Source organism: Amphibalanus amphitrite, unplaced genomic scaffold (genome assembly GCF_019059575.1).
Source record: "Amphibalanus amphitrite isolate SeventyFive unplaced genomic scaffold, NRLGWU_Aamphi_draft 000016F_arrow, whole genome shotgun sequence".
NCBI lineage: Eukaryota > Metazoa > Arthropoda > Thecostraca > Balanomorpha > Balanidae > Amphibalanus > Amphibalanus amphitrite.
The window spans coordinates 984,529-1,009,920 of NW_024881512.1; the positions used below are offsets into that span (position 1 = coordinate 984,529).

The 25,392-nt window shown below is 52.9% G+C and overlaps 3 protein-coding genes across 8 annotated transcripts; 1 reads left to right on the top strand and 2 right to left on the bottom strand.

Annotated features, from left to right (window-relative positions):
• Positions 1–139: 139 nt before the first annotated feature.
• LOC122387359 (proton-coupled amino acid transporter 2-like) lies at positions 140–13,568 on the bottom strand. Of its 3 annotated transcripts, XM_043377482.1 has the most exons (9): positions 13,263–13,568; positions 10,967–11,242; positions 10,542–10,692; positions 5,911–5,937; positions 5,659–5,838; positions 4,667–4,942; positions 3,484–3,662; positions 2,037–2,209; positions 140–1,648 (listed from the first exon to the last, which is right to left on the bottom strand). In XM_043377482.1, exons 2-9 carry the CDS (start codon positions 11,191–11,193, stop codon positions 1,398–1,400), a joined length of 1,464 nt encoding a protein of 487 aa, XP_043233417.1. In that variant the 5' UTR covers positions 11,194–11,242; positions 13,263–13,568; the 3' UTR covers positions 140–1,397. The 3 variants fall into 3 exon arrangements, with proteins under 3 accessions (XP_043233417.1, XP_043233427.1, XP_043233435.1); XM_043377492.1 differs by lacking the exon at positions 5,911–5,937 and having other exon boundaries at positions 5,659–5,865; positions 13,263–13,490; XM_043377500.1 differs by lacking the exon at positions 5,911–5,937 and having other exon boundaries at positions 5,659–5,865; positions 13,259–13,483.
• A 915-nt stretch (positions 13,569–14,483) lies between these two features.
• LOC122387356 (ranBP-type and C3HC4-type zinc finger-containing protein 1-like) lies at positions 14,484–22,797 on the bottom strand. The gene is made up of 2 exons (XM_043377470.1): positions 22,603–22,797; positions 14,484–16,765 (listed from the first exon to the last, which is right to left on the bottom strand). Exon 2 carries the CDS (start codon positions 16,697–16,699, stop codon positions 15,062–15,064), a length of 1,638 nt encoding a protein of 545 aa, XP_043233405.1. The 5' UTR covers positions 16,700–16,765; positions 22,603–22,797; the 3' UTR covers positions 14,484–15,061.
• LOC122387375 (peroxiredoxin prdx-2-like) lies at positions 17,475–24,109 on the top strand. Of its 4 annotated transcripts, none has more exons than XM_043377531.1 (2): positions 17,475–17,593; positions 23,185–24,109. In XM_043377531.1, the coding sequence occupies exon 2, from the start codon at positions 23,186–23,188 to the stop codon at positions 23,858–23,860; it is 675 nt and encodes a 224-aa protein (XP_043233466.1). In that variant the 5' UTR covers positions 17,475–17,593; position 23,185; the 3' UTR covers positions 23,861–24,109. The 4 variants fall into 4 exon arrangements, with proteins under 4 accessions (XP_043233466.1, XP_043233448.1, XP_043233459.1 ...); XM_043377513.1 differs by lacking the exon at positions 17,475–17,593 and adding an exon at positions 18,515–18,865; XM_043377524.1 differs by lacking the exon at positions 17,475–17,593 and adding an exon at positions 18,864–18,935.
• The last annotated feature ends 1,283 nt before the right edge of the window (positions 24,110–25,392 follow it).

Genomic DNA, 25,392 nt, shown 5'->3' on the forward strand with positions numbered 1-25,392 from the left:
TCGGATTAACGTAGCATTTTCGACTGACAGAACGAGACCCGTCCACGTTTTCACGCAGGCATCCATGTATTATCCATCGCATCACCTAACGTGGTACAAATCCATCAAAACGCACTCGTACACGATTTGTGTAATAAAATAATTGAATAAACATGTATTTGGATATGTAGCAAACCATACACGTTTACCGGTCGTTATATAGCACATTTGGTCACCAAAGTACACAGTTCACTCGGCGCCAGGCTCGCGGAGGGGGAGGATTTGCCATCGCCTCCCCGGCGCCAGCAAAGGCACATGTGGCGCGCGCACGCCAAAAGTGACGCAGACGCACGCAAAAATACACTCCAATGCGGTGGAATGTGCGTGCGAGAGTGCTGGCTGGTGAACCACACTCTCAGAGCACGCGCGTGTTGAGCCAAACATAATACCATCATGTCTCTACCTCCGCGGAACAGTTTGGTTTCGCGGCTCTAACTGGTACATTCGCGCCTACCCTAATTGATAACAGCTTTTGAAGGTATCACAGCTGCATAGTGGTTAGTTTCGAATGTAGCTCACAGTTATGAGAACGATGTGGAAGAGGCCTATAAAATTGATATCATCGCACTAGTCCAAATTAGTGCAGTATTCCCCGAAACATCCCGATCATCCCCAAATTTTCAAGGTTACTTAGCATGCATGATAACCGTCGAAATGATCGCGAAGTCGAGATTCTGAAAATGTGAGGTAAACGCGCGCATAAACGAACGAATAAAACAACATGCTCGTAAAACAAATGCCTCCTGAAATCAGAACAAGTTTTCACCCAATCTTTCCCGTTCCCAGTCTTGATCGTAGCCAACCCACCAGACACGTGCTAGCGGAGGGCTGCACCGTCCACCCAGGGGCGCGCCGTTTGGACCGGGCTGGAATGATCGGACACTTTCCCCGGCAGTCTGACAGGCGATCTCTCCCATTTCCCGCACACACGCACACTGGAAGACTTGGCTGCGGCGACCACAGCGGCCAACGGTTGGCCGCCGACGGCTGAGGATGCGTCAAGTGTAGAGCCTCTCACTGTCGCCTCTCAATGTCCGGCCCAGGTGCTCGAGTGCCCTAGGTGCGCGACACTCTGGCCCTTCGAACGGCACTGACGGCTGTTTTCCACTACCCACGGCAGAGCATTATTAGGCTGGTCTCCGCCTCCGGTCCGCTGCGCCCACCGGCAATGTCATGGCTCGCTCGAGACTCAGAGGCACCAGTAGACGGCGGTCGGTGTCTCACCTCTGCCGAGTCGACCACCGCCGGCTCCCAGTCAGGCACTTGCTCGCCGCGACCCGGGCCGGCACCGGAGCCACACGCGGCCATGTCTCTCCGCCGGCGCCGCGCGGCACTCTCTGAGCAGTTCACCCCACTCGCTACCGCCCCTCCATCGCCTCGATAATCTGGTTAATGCTCGCCCACGTGCCGGTGACAAATCCCGTCAGACCGAACACCACCACGAACAGGTCCTTCCAGAGGATCCAGTAGAAGGGGCCGTAGCCGCCGCGCGCGCCCACCACCACCATGTGTATGATGGGCGGCAGGATGAGCGCCAGCATGCTGCTGCTGACGGCGCCGACCAGCGAGATGACCAGACTGAGGTCGGGCACCAGCGCGGCCACCAGCACTGTACGGGTCACGGGGCGGGGAGGGGCGTCAGGGAGGGGTAGAGACCAGAGAGACAGCCCCACATTAGGCGGCCGGCTGGACAAAATGACAGCGTCTACGCTGCATAACAATACACTGTACTGCAAAACTTGTTATGTGGCAGTGTCAGTGGCACGGAACGATGCACAGATAACATGAATCATGCTATCTATGGACGATGAAATCACAAAAGGGACTTAAAGGTAGAACAGTTGAACAAGTGAAACCAAAATACCGACGCACACGAGATCGTAGTCCGAACTAGCAATCGGTAACAATATGACCATTGCAACCCACTTCAGTTTGAGCTTTATCAGGACCAGTCACTGTCACTACTTCCGTGTTTTCGAGTTACGGGCGGTACTCACGTGTGAAGAGGACGAGCGCGGTGCGCAGGCCGAACTCTGCCAGAATCTTGTGTCGCTCCGAGTGGAACTTGGCGATGAACGGCGGGATCAGGATCTTGCACGGCACGTAGAACATGAGCATGTATGTGAGGAAGACGGCGCCGGCCATACTCAGGCGCACCACCTGGGCCAGCCTGAGAGCACGAGCAGGGGGAGAACGGTCAGCGGGGGAAGGGCGAGGGTCAGAGAGGGGGAACGGAGATTGCAGCATTGTGCTGATAGGAATGGTAGGAACGTCAATGGGAGAGAAGTGCTGAAATCGATTCACGATTGGGAAATGGGAGAACTTTTGTGATTTGCGCTTGCTTTGATAAATGCGTTGAGTGACCAAGAATACGACCCATATAATTTGATTGTTTTTTTTTTCAACCAAGTCAAATGTAAAATGTCTGCAAATAGTGAGCAGTTTTCAGATGAGGTCTCGCAGCAGTAATAACTGGGCGGTAATGCTCTGCTCCGCCCGTCACATGTCTCGGTCGGTCCGATTCCCAAATATAAACCAGCTGGGACCGGCTGGCGTGCGCCGGCGGCCGGCTGGGCGCTGGATCGAGCCGGCTGGTAACGGCCCACCCGCTCTGCCAGACGGCATATCGCAGACCGGCGGCGGGCGGTGGCCCGGTGACCGGCTGGGCGGAGCGGGCAGACCCCGGTCCAGTAATTCTGGGGCTATTTAATGTTAAGACGGAGAGAAAACCTGCCATCCACGATGGCGAAAAAAACAACTTTGACCGTAAATCGTGTGTTGTGACCATAAAGGCAATAGGATCGTACATATGAGCATACGAGCACATTATACAAGGCAGAATCAGACTACGTAGATGAAATTGGACTCGTACAGCTGGAATTCGTCATATATGCATTGATGACGAATAGGAGTGCGTAGTCTTGGAGGAGCTGGTGGATTTTAGGAAGAAAAAGAACATTTCAAAGTCACACAACAAACAGGCATCAAAACGACAACAGTTTTCAAGTGCAGCGCAAAACAGCACGGCAATAAATGCACATTGACATTCACAATAGGCAAAAAATGTCACATTCACCAAATGAAAAGCAAAAAGCGATAAGCGAACACTCAAGCTGCAAGCGAAGCAGAGCAAAAGCTAGCGTTTACATTGTGCGTTCAGTCATAAAAAAGAAGGAAGGAAAAAAAGGAAGACTATAAAACTTACCTGGTTAGGGAAGCTCTTACTGAGGGCAATACAAAGTCAAAAGAGGTACATATTTTTTAAATATGTGCGCAGGGAATAATGTAGTCATCAAAATGATAGAAAGACAATCTTTATAATTTAATCAGGATAAGAAAAGAAATTTAACGGAATTAGTAGGGTCATGTAGGAAGCTCGGCGGCGCACCCATCCCGTCCCCAGCGGCGGCGCATGCGTACATTATCCAGACTCCACCGACTGACCAGTCGCTGGTGGGCAGGTTCAGCGTGATGCTGCCCAGCACGGCGTCGCCGTACTTGAGGTAGCCGAAGAACGCCACCGCCGTGTACATACACATGACCAGCGTCATTCCCGTGTTGAGCACGCCGTTCCAGCCGCGGAACTCGGCCGGGTCGGCCATCTCGTTCTCCAGCGGTAGCACCTGACGGAGGGGGGGGGGGGGGTGACAGCTGCTACGGGAGGGGTACGTGCGAGGGGGCGGGCGGGAGGGGTACGTGATAGTGGTAAACAAGGTTGATGATTCATGTTTGATAGAGCGTTGTACCTATTACAGAGCCAAGTGTACTTTTGAGCACCCGCGATAAGTCGAGGTCTTATCGTCATACATTCATTCGATAGCACATGAAGGTGACTCGTTCACTAGCTATTCGATTAGGGTACGGGGCCCAGAGTGTGTACTGTGTATTCAATCAAAGCAATATGTGTAGTGAATCGGAAATGATAGCCGCACCAAGCGACAGGGTGCGACTACACCACAGAGCGATGGCATCTCCGACCGTGTTTGATCTGCACTGAATCCACGAGCTCAACGGCCACAATTGGACGACTGTCATTTGGACCGTGTCCTCAGCGAACCGAGCAAAAACACAATGACTGACTCAGGCTCGGAACTAGCCGCCCGCGGCCCGCCAGCGGGCGGAACAGGGCGGAGTTAGACCGGCCCGCCGCCCGCGCTCCGGGCTATAGGCTAGGGGAGCGGCAAGGGGCAGAAATGACTGCTCGATTAGGAACGATGACCTACGGCGGCTGGGAAATTTGTCAAACACTGACTGTACTAATTTAACTGTGTAACTCAAAGTATCCGGCCCGCAGAAGCAGCCTCGGTAATTATGATAAACCACAGCACACAGTTCAATCAATTGGGATCAACAGCAGGATTATCAGAGCGGAGCGCTAGCCGGTATCCACAGACGAGCTTATCAACGAGTTTATCGGAGAAATAAACGCTCCGATAAACTCACTCGTTCGCTAGTTAACCAATGCCAAAAAAAAAAATGCTGCCATAAACATCAAAACTCACCTTGTTCGACCTGCAGCACGTCAATTCCCAACCAATAATTCCGTCTGTTCGCGGTCACGCACCATCAAGACCCCAGTCCCGGCGCCAGTTACCATACATTTCCCTCCGCTCGCGGTTCCACTTACCACTCCGATGCCTTCAAACGCGTAGATGGTCGTTCCAAAGTAGAGCGGCAGCTGCGCGAGCGACGAGAAGGCCTTGCGCTCCGAGATGGGCGGCAGGTCGTGCAGCAGGTAGATGAAGGTGATGACCAGGCCGACGATGATGAGCACGTTGGCCATCATGGAGAAGGGCGTCAGGATCTTGAGGTCTCGGATCCAGCAGAGCAGCACCCACGGTACGATGATGGCGACCATGTAGACGTATAGGGAGACGTGCTCAGGCATATAGGAGTCGACCACCTGTGGGATAGGCATATTAGAATACCGATTGTTAGAGAAACACGAGGGGGAGTGAATACATATTAACGATCAGCCGTGTTTCATCAGGAGGAAGAAGAGGAAAGGATGGAAATATTTCGGTAAAATCACGCAAATTGCACAATTCAATGGCAATTTAAGACGCCAGTCGTTAGCCAAGATGAGACGTTGCATATAACAGTTGGTCTTTGTGTCGAACGAAATGTTTACGGACAATGCGGTTGGCAAACGCACCAAATGATAAAACACGCTCGGTAAGGCGGAATTCCGGACACCATCCAATTCCACACAGTCGATGTAGACATGACATGCACCCGAGCAGAGGACACCGCGTGGCAAGGACCCGAGTCCGCGGACCCCCGGTCCCGGTGGTAAAATTCCATTCGCTGGATGTAACTGACGAGACGCCCGCTGATAAGTTTATGTCATTCATGTAAACATGTCAGATACTGACAAAGTTGTGTAACGCGAATCATTGCGTAGGTACGAATATGAAGTTGCTGTTTACTGAAAGACGAGATGTTCACAACGAATGATTTTAGAAAGGAGGAACACTGGACAGAGTCCAAGCTGCATTTACAAATGATCCCGCTCCCCTCCCCGACCTCAAACACGTTATCCGACTCACCGGCGGGTAACACTCGTTCTCGGGTAACACCCCCAGACAGCTCTCTTCGCTCCCGTCCACCCCGTCTCACCTGTTTGACGTTCTGGCTGACGAACACGACGTAGACGCAGCAGAAGCCCAGCTGGGTGATGCAGAGGAACACGTTGACCAGTTTTCGGGCGGGCGCCGCCAGCCGCCGCAGCGGCGTGGGGCCGCACAGGAACGCCTCCTCGGCGACCGTGGCGTAGTCCATGGTTCGCAGGCCCACCTCCTCGCCCAGCATCTTGGAACAGTCCACCTGGGGGACGGGGAAGCGGACTCTAATGTGGGTTCATATAAGGACCTCGCCGAGCATCTTGGAGCAGTCCACCTGGGGACGGGGGAAGCGAGCTGAAAGGGCACGTTCATATCGGGGTCTGCCAAAACATTTTGGGACCGTCTACTTAAAGAAGAGGACTGATGAGCTGAAGAGCGATCCAGACTAAGAATAATACGAAAGAATCGAGAGTAGTCTCCGTGACTTCCAAAAGCTGAATCCCGTAGTGTTTTACTCAAGCGTCACTGACAGACAACGAAACCCTATCCTACAATGTTCGCACTGACTTGACGTTGGGTCCTTCCTTCCTTGTAACCAGGCTCCCAAAACACAGCCGATTTATTTATGAGAACTTGTCAAGAACATGTGCTATTCGATTCCATGACAAAGCAAAGAAAGATGACTGGCGTTGACTGCGAAAAGCTGCGATCGAAGCACATGCAGGGAGGGGAAGGGTATAGTCTTTATCCGTCCCGTACCAAACAAGGTCAGACAGGTGCCAGCCGGACACAATATAGCAGGGGTCGTCCGTCAGTGACACTGCATGCAATCAATCCACGCCATCGGGGGTCACCGAACGCGATACAACCAGGTGTGCGACCTAATCAGTGCGTCACTATTCGGACTGTCGTTTCGTTGATCGGAGCCGACAGCGGCCAAAGCACCTGTGTGGAGAACAGACCTTTGAGTCCACACACGGCCCCGGCATCTGCTCAGCACGTGTGGAAGGCGGGGCCAGGAGTCTGCTCAGCACGTCTAGAAGGCAGGGTCAGGTAGTGCGTCTGACCCCACCCACCACAAGGAAATACAATGTGCTGCTGCCTTTCGGAGACAATAAGATTACCCCATGCGCCCTTGAACTTCTTCTTCCGAGATACAGCAGTGAAGTACCTAAACCAGAAATGTATCCCAGTAACCAGACATCAAACTCAACAAAAACCACCCATTGTTTATCAGTTAAATCTACCCACACCAGAAGACCCCTGATCATCCTACACTGCTTCCTCATCGAGTAGACGGCAGACTGTTCTTCCTGGCCGGCCACGTGCCGCTGGCCATGTGGAACATTTCACGGCCGCCGGCCGGCGGACACCGTCGTCTCGGCGGCAGTCGCGTGCCGGTCCGCCTCTGTGTGGAAAATTCCCGGCCACCAGACGCCGCGGAGCAGCGGGGCAGTGTGTACCGCCGTGGTCAGACGCGTGCCGCGCGGTGGCGCCGGGTGTCCCTCCCACCCCGTCTGGCGCGCGGCGGCGCTACACAGGCGGTTTGAGCCAGTCAACCAGCCGGCCCCTATCAATGGACCAATGGTCGCGCGGGTGACGTCACCACGCCTGTGGTCAGCCGCGGCGGTCCGGGTGGGAACCGGACGGCACGCGACGGGGGCAGCGGGGACGTTAGTACTAGAAAGGAGTAACGGGCCCCGGGGAGCGCGCGACATTACGAGACTCCGAAAGAAATTCCCGTCTGCACCAAAATGTAAACCATAACGACTGCCGACGATCCGAAAAGATCCCGAAAAGTGCGGCCTGGGCCCTGGCAACCATATATGTCACCTCAGTACCGGTAGATAATGCCCTGTGCTGAGGTCGCTTATCAACACATGTCAACATAAATACGACAGTCATACATCGGCACATAAACAGCGACCGGGACCAGTTGGGGACCGGTTCAGTCCCCTCAGAACCGGCCGTCGGCTCCCATTAGCCCAGCCACATGCGGTGGTGGCAGTGACGTAAGGTGTTGATACGAGCCGTACTCGCCGCCAGCGATGCGTTCCCTGCGCCGGAGGAGCGGTCCGAGTCCCCGGCCGACCCCTGAACCCGTGCGACCGGCGCGGGGCGGTTACTAGGCAAATCCCGTCGGTGTGAAATTTCCACACAGGTCAGTGCACATCGGATTTCGCCGGTGTCAAATCAACACCATGGGTTACAACCGCTACGCCACCTTTCTAGTGCATTCGCTGATGTGCGAACGAACTAGGATATCGAACCCGCCGGTCTCGCTGCAGCGGAAACCCGCAGCTCTGCAAGGCTGAGTTCATCCAGCGGTCTTGCCACAACGGAAAACCGCTGCTCCACGCAATAGCCACGTGGTGTGATGTGAGATGTCTGAGGGGGAGGATTCTCCGAAGCGCAGTGCGATGGAAGCGACAGCCCGATAAGCACCGGCCTTTGTAACGGCCTGTGAGCTCCGCGAGACACCGCGCGGTGCCGTGGTATCCACCACTGTGTTTATCCCGGGTAGCTATTGTCGCAATGAGCGGCTGACAGTGGACACTAAACGTTGACGTTTCACGCTTTTCTGACGAATCGCAGTCGGAAAAAAACCGTCCCGGTTCGTTTACGGCCCGTCGGCGAGAGCTCGGTGTTGGCATGGAGGGGTGTTGAAATGCGCGCGCTGCAGCCAACCCGGTCAGACGGCGACATAATGCAGATAAGATAGTGGCCCGAGCGGCAGCACGGCTCGCGGGGAACGAGCGACCCGCCGTGTTCGACCGCATCCCTATTATCAATCACGTGAGGGCGGTAGTAAGTAAGACTCCGAAATGTCTTCTCATGCAGATAATCTGTGTGCGAGTGACCAGAGAACGAACAACGCCGGCTCACATCGAGGACAAGAGCCGATAAGCAGGAAACATTGGGGTGGGTCAGGTCGCTAAGATAAGACTCCTGAACTAAACGCACAATGATGCACTTCTTTGACATAAAAAAAAAACTTGAAAAGCTCCCCGACGGTGCCGTAGCTAGTAGCTACTAATCGCGCTATTGCAAGAAGCCTCAAATAACAGACCAGGCGACTTCATGAACAGTTTTCTTCATCTTACCAAACGCTACACTTTGATACCGAGTTCAGGACAAAGGGTCCCACCAAACCATCTGTAATTCAGGCCCGTCCGTTCTTATCGTGCGTGCGACCTCAGACAGGCGTATGCCGTATCTTACCCCGGGTTCAGCAAGAACCATGCTGTTTATCAGTACAGGTCCAGCCGAGCTCGACAGATGATTGCGGGAGGTGAGACGGCTGGCACTAATTGGAAACAGACGATTCGTCTAAACTCTAACATCTTCTAGCATATAAGCATCGTTTTTATTGAATGGAGCCTAACCACAGCTGTGAGAAACAGGCAAACCCCACTGGCAAGCGCTTCATGTGAACGAAACACCGCATCCGGCATACTTCTAAGCACATTGCCTTGCAGGTTCTCTGCACTGCAGACCATGCGATCAGCCAAGCAAATAATTCAATACAAAACAGACGCCAAATGGCCTTTGTCGCCGAGGCATCCTAAAACCCATACCATCATCATCGATTTGATACAGACCATCATCATTTCCCCATTTCGCTTCCGCACATTTTCAGAGTCCAACGGCGACCGAGGGGTGCACATAGCACATCCGGGTGTTCGGTGATCGGCATCCGTGGTCTTATCACCCCTCCCCTACCCGTCCCCCGCCGCGCCGGGTTATCGTCCGGGCACTAACGGCCACGATAGCTGAGGCGGGGTTGATACCGGCCATCCCCGCAGTACTTCCACCGCGGGATTAGCGTCCCGGTGATAGCAGTGATACACCCCTCTGCCACTATACCACTGACCCCTCCCTCCTAGAGACGCGCCCTTCCGAGACCCGCCCGGACAGGCGGCGGGCTGCCGGTCGGTCGCCGGCCCATTCCAGACCGCACCAGTCCCACACACAGCATACACAGTCTAGCGCTGCTCCGCCGGCGCCGGGCGGCCCGCTCTGCACCGTTCACCGTCCCCGGACCGGACCGGACCGCACCGCACCGGACCGGACGGAGCGGGCCGGACCGCACCGCGCGGGGATTCAGCAGTCCGTCTCCCATTCACACCCCGGACCCGAATATCCGGACAGCACCGGACCCGGCAACGGCGGGAGTCCTCCTGAACGGGTGATAACTGCCCCCGTCGTGTGCCCAGTCCCCCTGGTAACAGTGCCGGTGTCTGGCGCCGACCACTGGTCCTTACCGGACCTCTGAGCCGGCCGGCTGCCGAGCGGAGGACATGCCTGGCGGACCGACCGCTCAGTGATGCCCTGTTTATGCGGCGCACTGAATCACACGAGCCGCCGACAGAATGGTGCCAGCGCTACGAGACGCACGCGCCCGCCCCCGGCTTTTTAGCTATCTTGCAACTTATCCGGAACAGGGGTAGGTTTCCGGATCGGCTTTAGGGGCCTTGGCTTCAGGTCACGTTCTCAACGCGATGAAGTCCGCAAACTAGCTACACGTCGGCCGTATGACTCATAGCGCACCACCGAAAATAAAAGAAAAATAAATCATCGGAATCCATATCACATATTGTACTCCAGAGTATCAGAAAGCAAGTCATGTTTGCCGACGATGATAAGGCAAACAGACACGGAAAGACAAATAAGTTTTCCCGAGTTCCCTTTACCGTGTGAGTTAGTCAATTCCAAATATACGATCTGTTGTTTGCAGTGCGAGTACTGGCTATCTATGTGTCAATTCCTTGCGACTATCACACACGACAGATTCATGCCCTGTCAGATAAGCGATTACCGGGCATAACCCCCGCAATCACGAGCCACAGACCATTCGTACGGTCTCTGACCTATCGGGAACCACCTCCCCACCCAGCGTCCCCCGCAGTATCCGCGGACGGCAGGCAGCACACTCACCAGCATGTGCATGCAGTGGATGGCCACGGCGCCGATCAGCTGCAGGCCGATGATGCCGACCAGCAGGCCCGAGTTCTTCATGGCGTCTGGCATGGCCAGGATCCCGGAGCCGACGTTACCCTTCAGCAGGTGGATCAGCGTCTCGCAGCTCCTGCGAGGGCAGACAAACGAGACGTCAGGAGCCGAGTACGGAGCACGTCAGTGAAGAGCGAAATACGCAGCTGAATTCACTCTAGCTGTAAGCGTAGGTAGGTCAACTGTCTTTTGCCATTTTTAAAACCTTTTAAGCCTCGTCTGGACTGGACATGCTGCCTCGAGGCAGCATGTCCCTTAGCGATCGCTAAGGGGCCCTAGTGAAGGTCGAGTTAGCCCTATCAGCTGGCCCCTCTGCCCCCCCCCCCCACCGTTTGACCCCGCACACTCACGTGGTGGCGTTCTGGGGCGTGTCGTCGTCCACGGCGCTGGAGGAGCTGGTGCTCTGCCCCAGCAGCGGAGACTCGTCACTCTCGTCGTCCCGCTTGGCGGCCGGGGCGGCGCCCTGCCGGCTCAGCTTCACCGGCGGGTAGTAGCTGTCGGCCAGCAGCAGCTCACCGCCGCCGCCGGCCTCAGCCTGGCCCAGCCGCTGGTAGCCGCCGGCCGCCTCGCTCATCATGCTGCCCCGCTGGAGGCCGCACTCAGCTGCACCCGCCGGCACCGGCGGTCTGAGGGAGGGACGGACGGTCAGCTGGTGGGGTGGAGCACAGTGAGATGTAGGGTGCTCTCAGTTTTGTTTTGAATAAATTGATGTGTTGAGCTTGGAATCAAGTGGTGAATTATGGTGCCTATGCTGTATTTCCCATGGGTTGAATGTGTTGTAGGTACTGGTAATGTGCCTCACTTGCGGGTATGCAGTCATGATCTGGCTTGAAAAAACTCCTGCATTTCTTTTGGAAAAGTTGCAATGATTGTTGTGCCCCAATTACTGATAAATGGACATTTCCCTTTCCGACTTCCGAGCATAAATGTAGGTATGTCACAAAGCAAGAGTTCTTGTTTCCTACCTTACCTTACCTTACCTTACGGTATCGGGATTTTTAGGCTTATAGCCTGTCGTACCCGATCTCATCGAGCTCCTGGTATTTGGCTTGTCGAGGATCAATCGGAATCGGGAATGGTGTATCGTAAGTGGGACCAGTGTGCATCCAGCCTCGCCTTGAAGCAGTTGATCGATGGGACGCACACCACCTCAGCCGGGAGTCGGTTCCAGTCGTTCACGACCCGTAGAGCGAACGAGGATCGTCGCACTCTCGAGGTTGCCGGACATTTCCTCACTTTGTATGGATGCCCACGAGTAACTCCATCGGCCAGCGTGAAGAATGTTTCAGGGTCGGTATCGAGCCCTCCGTGAAACAGCTGGTACATGAATATCATATCTCCTCTACGTCGTCTGTAGTAGAGTGAGGGCATCTTCAGCATTCGGAGCCGCTGCACGTAGGGTTCGTGACGGATGTTCTCAACCAGTCGGGTTGCCCTGCGCTGCACTCTCTCGATCAGTCGCCGGTCCGCTCTGTTAAACGGTCCCCACACGAGGTTGCCGTATTCTAGGTGCGGACGAACCAGAGTCTTGAAGAGAAGAGGCAAGGTGATCTCATTAATGAGGGAGAACGACCGCCTGATAACTGCGAGGAGCTGAGTTGCCTTTGCCGCTGCTGATGCAGCATGTTCACGGAACTTCAGTTCGGCGTCCACATGAACTCCCAGATCCTTTTCAAGGCGTGTGCTGGCTAAGGAGGTGTTGCCCAGTGTATAAGTAGCTCCACAATTTCTTGTTCCTAGGTGCAGCACTGTACACTTCTTCTGGTTGAATGCCATCATCCATAAATCAGACCATCGTGACAATGACGTAAGATCCGTTTGTAAGGCGACCGAATCGCTAGGAAGACGAGTGCAAGCGTACAGCTTCGCGTCGTCGGCAAACAATTTCACGGTACAGTGCACCACGTCTGGCAGGTCATTCACATATACCAGAAAGAGCAAGGGTCCCAGCACGGAGCCCTGGGGTACGCCGCTAGCGACCTCCGTCCAGTTCGAGGGACATCCGTCAATGACCACCTGCTGCTTTCTGTTTGTGAGGAACGCCTGGATCCAAGCCAGTAGTTTGCCGGACACCCCGTAGCTCTGGAGCTTACTGAGAAGTCGTTGATGTGGCACGGAATCGAAGGCCTTCTGAAAATCAAGGTAGATGACATCCACTGGGCTGCTTTGTTCGATGGCCCCACTCCAATCATCCAATGCTTCTAGAAGTTGGGTACTGCATGATCTGCCCGGACGGAAGCCATGTTTCCAAGAGGCTTTTGTGATGACAATTGGCAATCAGTTTTCCCGTATACCTACATGGTGTCTTTTTGATTATTTTTGAGCCATATAAACCTAATTACACAAAGATAAGCAGATGATGTTGATGTTTAATTATGCCACATTGTACTATCAGAAACATAGTTTCATGGCTGCAGTTATATGCATAAGAAATTATGGAATAGCTCAGCGAAAAAGTACAAAAATCCAACACAAGTCATGAACCAAACATCTTTATTAGTTTAATTTCCCATGTTGATGTTGATATGGTGCCTTTCACTTTAACACTAGCAATAAATTCATAAATTTCACTGCATGCTACTGGCACATAAGAAGGGCACCAGAACACAAAAATATGAAGAAAAAAATACATGAAAACTCACTCACTTCTGCTGACCGAAAGAAAGAAAAGCAGCTGGAGTTTGACCTTGATGTCCGAGGTCTTCGATGAAGCCAACGACTAATTCCAACGACCACTGAAATCGGAGTATTGGTATGAGCTACCACTTCAACGAAGTTTCGCGCAAGGGAAGCTGGTCCTCTAAAATTCACAGGCCTTCTACCAGAGACACAACCACACGGAGAGAATCGCACTGCGAAACTGAACCCCGCCGCCCATCGCACAGTGAGACGGAATCACAACAGAGGCAATGAACTCAATGAACCGAAGTTGTGGCATATAGATGGCGCCCCAAGCCAGCCAAACATTGGCCGACGAGCACATGGAAACGTCACCGTGATGGAAACCTGACTGCTAGCGACACCTAGAACGTATGATACTCTGTCTTCTTGATCGTCCGCTAGGGGTACCCAGTAGGCCCATATCAGTAGCATTAGCTTCGGACTAGGGAAGGACTGAGAGCACTGAGAGATTCACGTCTGGCGTGGAGGGTGGTCCACCCCGAGAGAGAGAGAGACCGAATTGAGGACACGGAGACATAGATTCAGGGCCTGTCCTGGAGGCAATTCACAGACACGTTGCCAGATGTGACCCGACGTGCAAGTAAGGCCATATGACTGAGAGCCGCACAACTGCACACTGGTGTTCTCAGTCGGCTACGTACATCGGCTGCCCTCCCCTGCTCAGTTATCTCTTAGGAACCGGAAATATACTGGCAGCTAGCTGGACCCACCCAAAACGGTCCGCCCCTGCGCAGAGCGGCATTTCCCCTCCCGCGGCATTTCGTGCAGAGCAGCCGTCGCGGGTCACTGGGTGCAGTTTGAGCTGGAACGGGAACATTTCCAGAGTGAGTTTCCGTGCCTCACAGTCGCCGACCGGCTGGGGCGCCTCCTGTGCGGCAGATACCGGCGACTTTGCACCCGGCGCCAGATAGGCCGGGACGGTCGCCGGTCGGCGGGACAGTCGGGACTCGGGAAACAGATGGAACCACCACCAGCGGGCCCGGCCGACCACCTCCACCCACCCCGCCGCCGGCCGGAACAACAGTGACAGACATACAGAGGTCATCGGGCGGACCGATTTAAGTCCGACCAAATGCTGACGCGTAAACAGACCAATACCAGCTTACAAAAATGCATATCACAAACAATGCATCACCGAGCGATAACCCGCTATTTTGAAGCTCGCCACTCGACAGCTATATTCACTTTTTGATAATGAAAACGTTTATTCTGCGCATCAATCGCAAAACAAAAAGTTCATTTACAGATATGATAAAGACATTTCGAGTATCATTGCAGGTCAGCTCATTTGATCACAAGCATGGACTGGCCTGAGCTAATTTGACGAATATAGTATCTTTTATTCATCAAACCTATAACATAAAAGCTTGAGCTACGTGTGCTTTACGAAAACATGACCGTGAGCAGCACAAATCCCAGAGCTGAAATACTGCTAACGATTTCATGAGCGATCAATGCATGATGAATGAACACTAGGCTTTTCAATATATCTACAACGGCTCACTGGTGCCAGCTACTCGAGCTCCTAAAAATAAGGAATGGTTACTGGCCATTTCTGAATTAAATAATCCCTTCTTGGGGCTGAACTGTTCAGCATGCTTATCAAACCGTGTCACACAAATTCACATTATACGGTAAATGCAGAGGCGAAACACAACACTCATATACACATCCGGCAATAAACAGCAGCACAGCCAGTTGGCATGGCACATCGATAATCTCCGTAATTCATGGTCATGCGTCTGTGGAGCTCTCGGCCGGCGTCAGTGGCAGTTTCGGCAGTTGGGATGGCACAGTTTGCCGTTGACCCGGCACCGGCAGCCTCCGGAGCTGTCCCCGCGGCCACGCGGGCCCCAGCGCGCCTTCCCCGTGATCCAGCACACCTCGTTGCGGCACGCCGGACACAGCATCCAGTCACAGCCGTCCTTTTTCATGAGCACGATGCGGCAGACGGGGCAGTTGATGGCCTGCCGGCGGGCCAGCATGTCCTGCAGGTAGGCCTGCGTCTGGCGTGCCTCCTCGTTGTGGCGCGCGTCGGCCGCCAGCCTCTCCTGGTAGTCGCGGCAGTCGATGCCCTCGTGGATGGCGCGGCACGTGATGCAGTTGACGCGCGTGCACACCGGGCAGCAGAACGTGTTGACCGTGTCCTCGAACTCGCACCAGCCGGCGCACGAGGCCGTGCGACAGTGGAACGAGTTGGCCGTGTTGCCCTCGGCCTGGCGCAGCGAGCGCGCCAGGTGACGCTCGTAGTCCTCGTCACTGACCAGCGCGCGTATCTCCTTAGCTGTCAGCGTGCTGGTGCAGCTGTACTCGTTACTGACAAACGGACACTGCACCTCGGGCGCGTCGCAGTGGCGCACCAGGCCGGCCAGGCAGTCGCGGCAGAACGTGTGCAGACACTCCTTCAGCACGACGCCCTCGCCGGGCTCCATGGTGCAGAAGCAGATGGGACAGTCGAACGGGTCGGCGTTGGGCGCCAGGTCCTGCTGGCCGATGGCCTGCAGCGTGCCCCACATCTGGCGGGCGGCGCGCTCCTCGCTGGCGTGCTGCAGCGCGCGCTCCATGCGGCGCGTGTAGGCGGCCGGCCCGAGCAGAGCGCGCACCTCCTCCTGGAGCAGGTAGCTCTCACAGCGGTAGTCGGAGCTGGTGCACGGGCACGGCACCTCCTCCAGCACACAGCCCTCGGCCACGTCCACCAGACACGACCGGCAGAACGAGTGCAGACAGTCCTTGAGCACCACGCCGGCGCCGGGTGCCGCCGCGCTGAAGCACAGCGGACACTCGAAGCGCGTGCTGTTAGTGACCAGGTCGCGCATGGTGGTCTCGGTCAGACTGGGCCACAGCTGGCCGGTGGCGATGTCAAAGCCGGCCCGGTTCAGGCAGCGCATGTCGCGCAGCGCCATCACCTCGGCCGAGACGAGCGCGCGCACCTCGCTGTCCAGCAGCACGCCGCGGCAGGCCATCTCCGTGCTGGAGAACGGACAGCGCACCTCCGTGTCGTCGCAGTGCTTTACCAGGCTGGCGAGACACTGCCTGCAGAAGGTGTGCGTGCACTGGCGCAGCACCGCGCCGCTGCCCGGCGGGATGTCAAACAGACAGATGGTGCACTCGAACGACTCCTCATTGGGCGTCACACACGGGTGAGGAACCACTGCTTCTTGGGGCGAGCCGCCCGCGCGCTGCGGCTCGTCGTCTTCTGTCCCCTCCTCTGTTCTCTCGCGACTCTCATTCGGTAGGAGCTCGACGATTTCGGCAGCCTGTTCGTCGGACGCCTCACTGTCGTCCTCACTGGGACGCACGCGAGAGACCGCTTGGCTCGATTCGGCGCCTTCGTCCCGTGAAACGTTTCCGTCAGTTTCCTCGGTCAAAGGCCTCGCCAGCTCTTCTCCAACAAGAGCCATGGTGAACGGTTGGATGGCGCTGGCCTCGCCACACAGTTATTTAGGGCATTATCGTGGTCTGAATGTCTGAAACAGAAAAGAAAAGCTGATGATGAAACGGTAAACACTCCACTATGTAGCGGACATATCCTAACTCGAAAGCTTAAAATCGGTAATACGGGTAGGTACAATAATTTATGATCTATAGATTATGTAGTGCGTAACGAGACGTACTTGTAATGATTAATAAAACATTATTTAGAATACAGCCTTCATTGCAACACAGTAACGAAAAATAACTACATACGTCGAACTAACAAAACGTTTATCGGCGTCGTTCCCTTCCAAACGCACTTATCCGCCCGACCCAGAGGAACACCGCGCTTACTTTACGAATAACGCGCAGTTCACTACCTCTCGTCACACTCCTCACAGCCTCACCCCACTCCCCTCCACTTCACTCCAACTCCCCGCACGTCCCTGCGCCGGTCCGGACGGCCACCCGCCGACTGGCGCCCGCTCACATACCGGCACGCGCGGTTCCAGTCCAGGCTGACAGCGGATCCCCGGACAGCCGATAGGACCGTATATACAGGCGCCGCCGGCTGCACACAGCTCACCGGGCACAAAACCGACACTCACGGCGCGGAAGGGCCCCGCCCGGGCCGCCTGCACCGCGCCCTGTCACCCTCTGATATGCAACTGATCGGTCGCGGCGCACCGCCAGTGGCGCTAGAGGTGTGCTGAAGGAGTCGGATTGCGACAGCCGCAGCGCGGGGCCGCGGGGGACCAGTCAGACGCTATCAGTGAGGGGAGGAGGCGGACTTTGTGCCCAGTGAAGGTTCAACACAACAACGCTCGATATTGTAGGACACCGAGATACACCGGCGAAACGGCACACACCGCCCAGCCCCGGTGAGAATTGGCCCAAGGCTGCACTTTCAGATTACCGATGATACGAGTATGTAAGCTGCCGAGCATGCGTACAAGATACACCAAAATTTGGCCTTCGATGACAAATCCGAGTCTAACAAGGCGACGGAAACGGGATGAGGATGAGGCCACAGGTAATGCAGTGGAGCATTAGAGATGGCGGAGAGGGCACTGGTTTAGCCTGGACGCCCGCGAAGGGGACTCTGACGTCGCCCCTGGACGCGGATGTCCCGACACGACGGCGCTGCAGCTCGCGCTCCGCCTGCAAGTCGATACGGGCGGGCTGGCGAAGGGCAGCCGCCGCGTTGCCAATACAAATACCATGTCCAATGGCCATGCCCCTGGCGCTATTGAAATGGTCACAGGATGAAAATCGAAGACATAATCGCATGCCACGCAGCCACAGCAACTGCGTAGTGGTGCAAGTTCGTAGGAAAACGAGGCTTTTCTGACGTCAGTATGAATTTTGACCCATCAGTTCAGCGTATCCATGACAATGAACTTCCCGATAAAATAAAATATAGTTCGTATTACTTTTTGATGTCAAATTTCGGAAGCATAGCTAAAATCAGCTAAAAAATGACACAATTACATAGTTTATTCAGCGGGCGCAATCGTCCTCATTGTCACGTCGAATGACGAATCATTCATGGCGATCGATATTAGGACCCGCCTGTCGCAAGCATCAGCAACATATTTACGTGAGCGATCAACTATACTCATATTACTCATATATGATGCACTATAGCTTTATCGCACATGCATATCGCACAACTTTATGCATAGGTACTATAAAGTGGTGACTACATAGTTTGCAGCGTGTCTGTGATTTCGTTCGGATATTAATAATTCGACCCGTCGTGGACCCGTCCCTTGTTTTGTATTTTCATCACCGGAAATGTCTACGACAGAAAACTCCACACAGCCGGTAACTTGCTGCAGTGAATAACGCTACCTTTCGCGCGTAGGCAACAGGAACACTTTGAACATTTTTAGACACACAAAGAGATAAATGTGCCAAACTTCTACAGATCATTTGCTTTTATCTATATCGGCCGCCAGGCATGCATCATATCCCTCAAAACTAACTATGAGATCAACATCTTTTTAACGTCGGCCCTCTGTAACATTCAGTAAATTAGCATTTCATTTGAAGAAGACTTCCTTCTTCATTTTGTGCACATGGTCTTCTTGCTTTAGGCATTTAGGGAAAGTCAAATTGATATTTTATCAGGGGTGTGCAATTCCTTTCAGGTAAGATGAATTAATCCTCACAAGAACGATGGTTGGGATTTCATAGAGTGAAAATCTTCCAGAGCTACGTGTAAGGTGTAATGGGCAGACTGTCATGAGATAGATGCTTGAAATGTTGCAAAGATATTTGCTTGCAAGTCAAGGGTTTGATAAAGTGAAAATATGTTTCTTTTGATGATGTATTTACCAACCATGTCATTATTCAGTATTCGCCACACCACAACAATGCTTTTAGGTTAGCCAGTGTTATCAACAATGTGATACCTACTGCTAAACCTATTATTGAACAATACTATAGTCCTTAATGATATCTGCTGAAAATCAATACCTAAACCTCAAAAATTGTAAATCCAAACACATTTTTTGCTTAGTTTGTTGGGTTAGTCCATACATCATAGATAGGCAAATCAAATTTGGTGAGCTCTGAATATGTCAGCACACATATTTTAGGATTACTTAACAGCAAGTAAATAGCATGCATAGTCATACAGTCAGACATGTGCATGGATCACAATAATAGATCTATGATCTCAGTGGATTTCAAAACAAACAATAGGTAAATCAGGATCCATGATCCCACTAGATAGTAGACTAGAGATATCATATGAAAAAATATGCCCTGGATCTATGACCTCATAGGATCTGACAATAAATCAAGACAGGGATCTATGATCCAAGTTTAGTGAATCCTACTCAATGCAACATGTGAACCAAGTTCTCATGTGGTTTCATGTCAATAAGTACCACAAACTATGAACTGTTATTTGTATTCACAATATCCCTGAAACAGAGCCATTGCAAATTGTAGCAATTGTCCCTTGAATTTTGATGCAAACAAAAATTGAGTAGGGTCAGTAGGGATCTATGAGATATGTTTTCACCAGATCTCTAAGCAAAAAAAAAGGTTTGAGCTTGATCTTTGATCTCAATGGATGTCACCACAACTGAGAATTTGATCTCTGATCCCAACAGATCAGATATCAAGAACTGTGGGATCAGTTCCCAGATACACTTTCTTGGATCTGTGTTCATGCCTGCAAGCAGCAAACCTCATATGTGACACAGGAAAACACAAGCCTATAATACCACTAACACATACTAGATAGAGGTGGGACAATTCTGTAATGTAAATTGTAAGGAGATTTGAGTAGGTACCTGGCTTGGAAAGCATTTCCTGAATCAAATGTTGTTGGCTAAGGTGTTGTTTTGGTCAGTTTCATGACTGGCTGAGTGGTGAGTGGCATGGCCTATGCCCACCTTGGCATTGCAAGATGAGGTCAAGATTCAACCATCATTTTATTTATATCACAAAACCTTCCCTTTATATCACAAAATTTCAGCGCACGTCCGGGGTAACTTCCCTTGCGCTGAATTCAGCACGGGGCGGCCGATGAATTTTTCGGCGCAGGGCGGCCGCAGAATATTTCGGGGAATGGCGGTCACCAAATGTTTCGGCACGCTGGTCAATCTAGCAGTAGATTCGCCCTGCGGGCGGCTCTGAAAAGGCTCGGGACGATACGTCCCCCGCCCCGGTCGTCGCGTGCTCCGACTCGTGAGCCGCCTTGAGTCTTCTCATCGCAGGAGCGGCCGCCCAGGTGAGGCCTCCACCCTCGGCGCGGAGATAGGTTTGGAAAACCTTATGGAACATCACCGAGCGTCGTGAAGTAATTCTGCAGTGGGTTCCTGCTCAAGTCAGTGGCGGATCCAGAGAGGGGGCCATCAGGGCCATGCCCCCCTTTGGCCTCCCGGGGGGCACCAGGGGCCCGAGTTCCGAGGTCTCAGGAGCACCATCCCGAGGTCTCCGGGGCACCATCCCCCTGAGTCAGTGACCGAAATCCGTGAATTTTTTAGGGGGTACCAAATGCCAGGGGCACCACAATACAGTATGCCCCCCCCCCCTTGACGAAATCCTGGATATGCCACTGGCCCAAGTTCCTGCCCACTGCAGGATCGAGGGGAATGAGAGCGCCGACGAACTGGCGAAACAAGCGGCCGTCCTGCCCTCGAACGCCCGCTCGCTGACCCGGGCGGTTCATTATGCGGCCTCGCGTCAAATGGCGCGACAACTGATTCAAGCCAATCTTAGCTAGCTACTCCCCATCCCCGGAGAGGACCGAGAGGACGCCGTTTCGATGCACCAGATGGGGGCGGGCTACTGGGCCCGCTCGGCGCTCGCTCCAGTAAGTGCACCGAATCGGCCGTCTCCCCTCCGCGGCATGCCAGTAGTGCACAAACAAACGGTGCCCCACGGCGCAAAGTGACGAGAAAAGGCTGAGGTGCCGGAGCACGTGCTGCTCCGCTGCCTGCCTGCCAGCCTCAAACACACCACTCCGCCAATTTTTGTGGCCCCAAAACTTCCAGCCCGGGCCTTGTTCCACGACACGATAGTGCGCTACGCGTATTGTGGCATTGGATCACCTAATTCGGATGCTCAATCATTAGACAGAGAGCTCCAAGGCCCCGGAGCGCTCTGTCTGGTTGATACAGCCGTGGTCAGTAGAAGTGCAAAAGTGCTTTAAATAAAAGTGGCTTAATTTTGGCACAAATAGGCACCAAACTTTTGGTGAAATCAAGCAGAAATTTCAGCTCAAAATCGCTTGGCCGAAGTTCAGCGCATGAGGGTCTAATGGGAGTGAGGCGTAGTGTAAGGATGTTTTCCAGCCTGGGTTGGTCCCTATCTGATAGCAATTTTTAAATCAATACAGGATTGGTGAATGTCAGGTGAATTTTAGCACCTGTGTTATGAGGTCATCAGTGGCGCCAACAAATAACTAAATGAAAATACTTCTATTGAATAAAAGTATTTTCATAATTATTTAGTTACTTGTTGGCTCCAATAATCTCATAACACAAATATGTCTTTACATATTTAGCACCTGTAACAGAGCATCAACCATTCACATGAGAGGCTCATGATTATACACAATACTCAATTATAAGAAAAGATAGTAAAATGGCTTGACTTAATGATCAACTAGAATACAGGCTGGAAATTTACGATACAGATCACATTCACAAAGGTTTGGTGAATTGGACCTGGATATATATGTTGATTTGCAATTTTTGGTATATCTTTGAAAATATCTGAATCAAACGTCTCAGAAAATATATCCTAACAAGGCGAAATGGAACTAAGGGGGCATAGCAATAAGCTGCAATGGGAATTGGGAATGCCAAGCACAGTTCAGGTAAATGTCAAGTTTAAGTCCTAAGCAGAGTTCATTGATAAATTTTACATATTTTTACATTATTTGACATCCTGAATCCAAATATGATACTCGTATGTCTCGCAAATAAAAGAAAAAACATAATCAAACCTGACCTAACCTTACCTACTTACCTATAACCTACCAACCTACAACCTACAAACCTACAACCTAACAACCTAAAACCTACAAACCTACCTACCTACAACCTAAAACCTACAAACCTACAACCTAACCTAACCTAAAACCTAACATTTTTGCTGTAACATATTCGTATCAACAGCGTCACAATTGTAGTTAGGACCTAAACTTGACATATACCCACAGTTCATGCCGAGAACTCACTAACCTTACGTTTTCCTTCAGTGCTTAAAGAAAATTCAAAAAAGAATTGTGTTGTTTTTATAGATTCTAGTTTACCTACTTTTTGAAGTTCATCCATTTTTTTATTAAACATGGGTCAAAAGCATAATGCATTAATTCTTTTTGAGGCTGATGACAATAGATAACAATCCATCAAGATAACATTACCTTTATATTGCAGTTCAAATAGGGATAACTGAATGGCTAAGAATGGTTCAAAAATAAGTGCTGTTACAAACACACACATGCAATTCAAATTACCAAACAAATCTTTTTTCAGTGTTTGTGTTTACATTTTCGAACTCGAACTCGGTATCGTCACGTGGTTCAAGGATGATTGTATTCATTCGTTAAAATGCTGCAAAAATTGTGTTTACGTTTTAGGTCAAGGCCACTAAAACAACTTGTGTGAGACGTGAGGTAAATTTTTTTTCACTTGTATTTCACTTTAAGCTATTCTTTTCCCATATCCTCCTCTGAAGTTGATACATTCATACATACATACATACATACATACATGCATGCATACATACACTCTGATAAACAGCTAACCAAAGACACTTGTATATGTAGGTAGGTACTGTCACCTCACCTGGGGGTCGGGAATGGGATCGTGGTATGTGGGAGAAACCTTGGAATCAGTTATAGGTATGTTCCAGGAGCATGCTGGATGCAGCATATTTCGGTCCTGAACTCCATTCTACATTCCGCAACAAAACCTCTTCTCTAATCGCTGCCTCCTTCGCGCAGGATGCTGGCGTCGAGCGCTTCTCGCCTGCTGCGGGGACTGAGCGCGTCCGTGCGGCCGGTGCGGCTGTTGAGCCGCACGGCGCCGGCGCTCGCGCCGCGTGTCCAGCAGCCGGCGCCCGACTTCAAAGGCCAGGCGGTGGTGGACGGCGAGTTCCGCACCGTCCAGCTGTCCGACTTCAAAGGCCAGTACCTGGTGTTATTTTTTTACCCGCTCGATTTCACATTCGTGTGCCCCACCGAGCTGACGGCGTTCAGTGACCGTATGGACGAGTTTCGTGCGCTCAACACGGCCGTCGTCGGCGTGTCCACCGACTCGCAGTTCTCGCACCTGGCGTGGATCGACACGCCGCGGCGCAGCGGCGGTCTGGGCGGCCTCAGCTACCCGCTGCTCTCCGACTTCAGCAAGGCCATCGCGCGCGAGTACGGCGTGCTGCTCGAGGACGAGGGCGTGGCTCTGCGCGGCCTCTTCCTGATCGACCCGAGCGGCGTGCTGCGCCAGATGTCGGTCAACGACCTGCCTGTGGGCCGCTCGGTGGACGAGACGCTGCGTCTGGTGCGCGCCTTCCAGTTTGTGGAGGAGCACGGCGAGGTGTGTCCGGCCAACTGGCAGCCCGGCGGCGCCACCATCAAACCCAGCCCGGCCGAATCCAAGGAGTACTTTGAGAAGGTGGAGTGAGGACGGAGCGATATCTGCTGCGAGCTTACCCGGTTATATCGTGGAGGTAGGGATGTCTGTGAAAGGTTGTGAAAGTGATTGCGATTGAGGCGTATGATGTGAGTGGCTAGTCATTAAAATGCGGGTTTGGAAAGAGGAAACTCTAGTCTTGACGTTGATCTTATATTGTGCGTACCTAATTCAAAATGGGACGGAGCCAAGTATGATGACATGCCAGTCTTGCGTACCAATACAATATCATGTCTCTATATACATCTCGACTTTTCAGAAATTCATCGAAGTTCGTCACCAGTGCGTTGTCGTTTGCTGTTACGGTAATGGTATAATTCAAAATTTGTGCATTTTGGCATTAAAATTTTTTGTTCCGACTTCTTTCAGTATAGACTTAAGAATTAGAAATACTAAACGATGGGACCATTTCGGACTTGACTGAGGTCCAATTATCGTCGGTTGCAGATGTCCGTTGGTCTCCTCTCACACTAGTTAGGCATATTTTCGGCAAAAGAAAATCAAGTTAACGGCTTTTAGAAAGAAGAATTAATCAGTAGAAGCCACCAAGCATTCAAGGCAGAGCTTAGTGTGTAGTGTAGTGTACAATTAGACCGGCGTATGCTGTGACTAGTGTGCCCACTGCCCTCTCGCCTGGGCCGTTTCTGCTGGCGCCGCAATCTTGGGCGCCGCCACCACTGGCAACCGCTGCCACCTGCAGGGCAAATGAAAAACTAGCGGCCGACAACGACCAGACAACCGTCTCGTCGGCAGCAAAGCACGAAGCTCCAAAGCAAAGCGACGCGACATCCGACGAGCATTGTCCACTATTTCGATGCATTCCTGGGAATTTATTTTAGCCGACTTTGTATCACGCTCTGATGCACTCTGTTCTGTCGTGGTTCTGTCCTCGCCTCGCGTTACTCAGCTGTGCGACGCCTGGCCCGAGAGCGATTCGGAATGGCACACTTCTGTATTAGTCCGACACACCCGGCACGGGACTCCTCCGTGCCGGCTCCCCGTCCAGACACATGCCCACGCGGCCAGGGCTCAGCGGCGACTGCCCACACTTCCGGCCGCCGCGCCGGCCCACGCATGCGCGTCTCCGGCCGCCGCACCGGCCTAGCCACGGGCGGTCCCAGCCGCGGTCGGAGGGGGGACGGCTCAGGATACCACACCTCACCCCCTTTACATAAACACAAATGACGCGCACGAAAAGAACCAATAAAAACGTACACTGCTCACACAGAAAACAACTCCTTCCCGCCGCACAGACTCAATCGAGCGAGACCACTGCGCGCCGAACAGTGCCCATCAGCATAAAAAACTACACACCGCCACACAGACACTTCCGACTGCGAGCACCGCCTCTGCGCGTCGAGCGGCGCGGAGTCCCCGGCTGCGCGCGGCGCCGTGGGCTGCCAGCCCGACCGGTCGGTCCGGCCTCCGCCTCCGACGCTAGTCCGTTGAAGTCTGGCTCACCAGCACTGGCTCCTCCGCCGCCCGCAGGCTCTACGGTTCCGGCTCCTCCGCCGCCCGCCAGC

Bases quoted from the DNA above. Each gene is read 5' to 3' on its own strand.
- LOC122387359 (XM_043377482.1), bottom strand. From the start codon at position 11,193: ATGATGAGCGAGGCGGCCGGCGGCTACCAGCGGCTGGGCCAGGCTGAG. The intron at 5,938-10,541 runs GTGAGTGTGCTG...CCCCGTCCCCAG, and splicing joins TCCACTGCATGCACATGCTG to GTGGACTGCTCCAAGATGCT. The intron at 4,943-5,658 runs GTGAGACGGGGT...CCTATCCCACAG, and splicing joins TCAGCCAGAACGTCAAACAG to GTGGTCGACTCCTATATGCC.
- LOC122387356 (XM_043377470.1), bottom strand. From the start codon at position 16,699: ATGGCTCTTGTTGGAGAAGAGCTGGCGAGGCCTTTGACCGAGGAAACT.
- LOC122387375 (XM_043377531.1), top strand. From the start codon at position 23,186: ATGCTGGCGTCGAGCGCTTCTCGCCTGCTGCGGGGACTGAGCGCGTCC.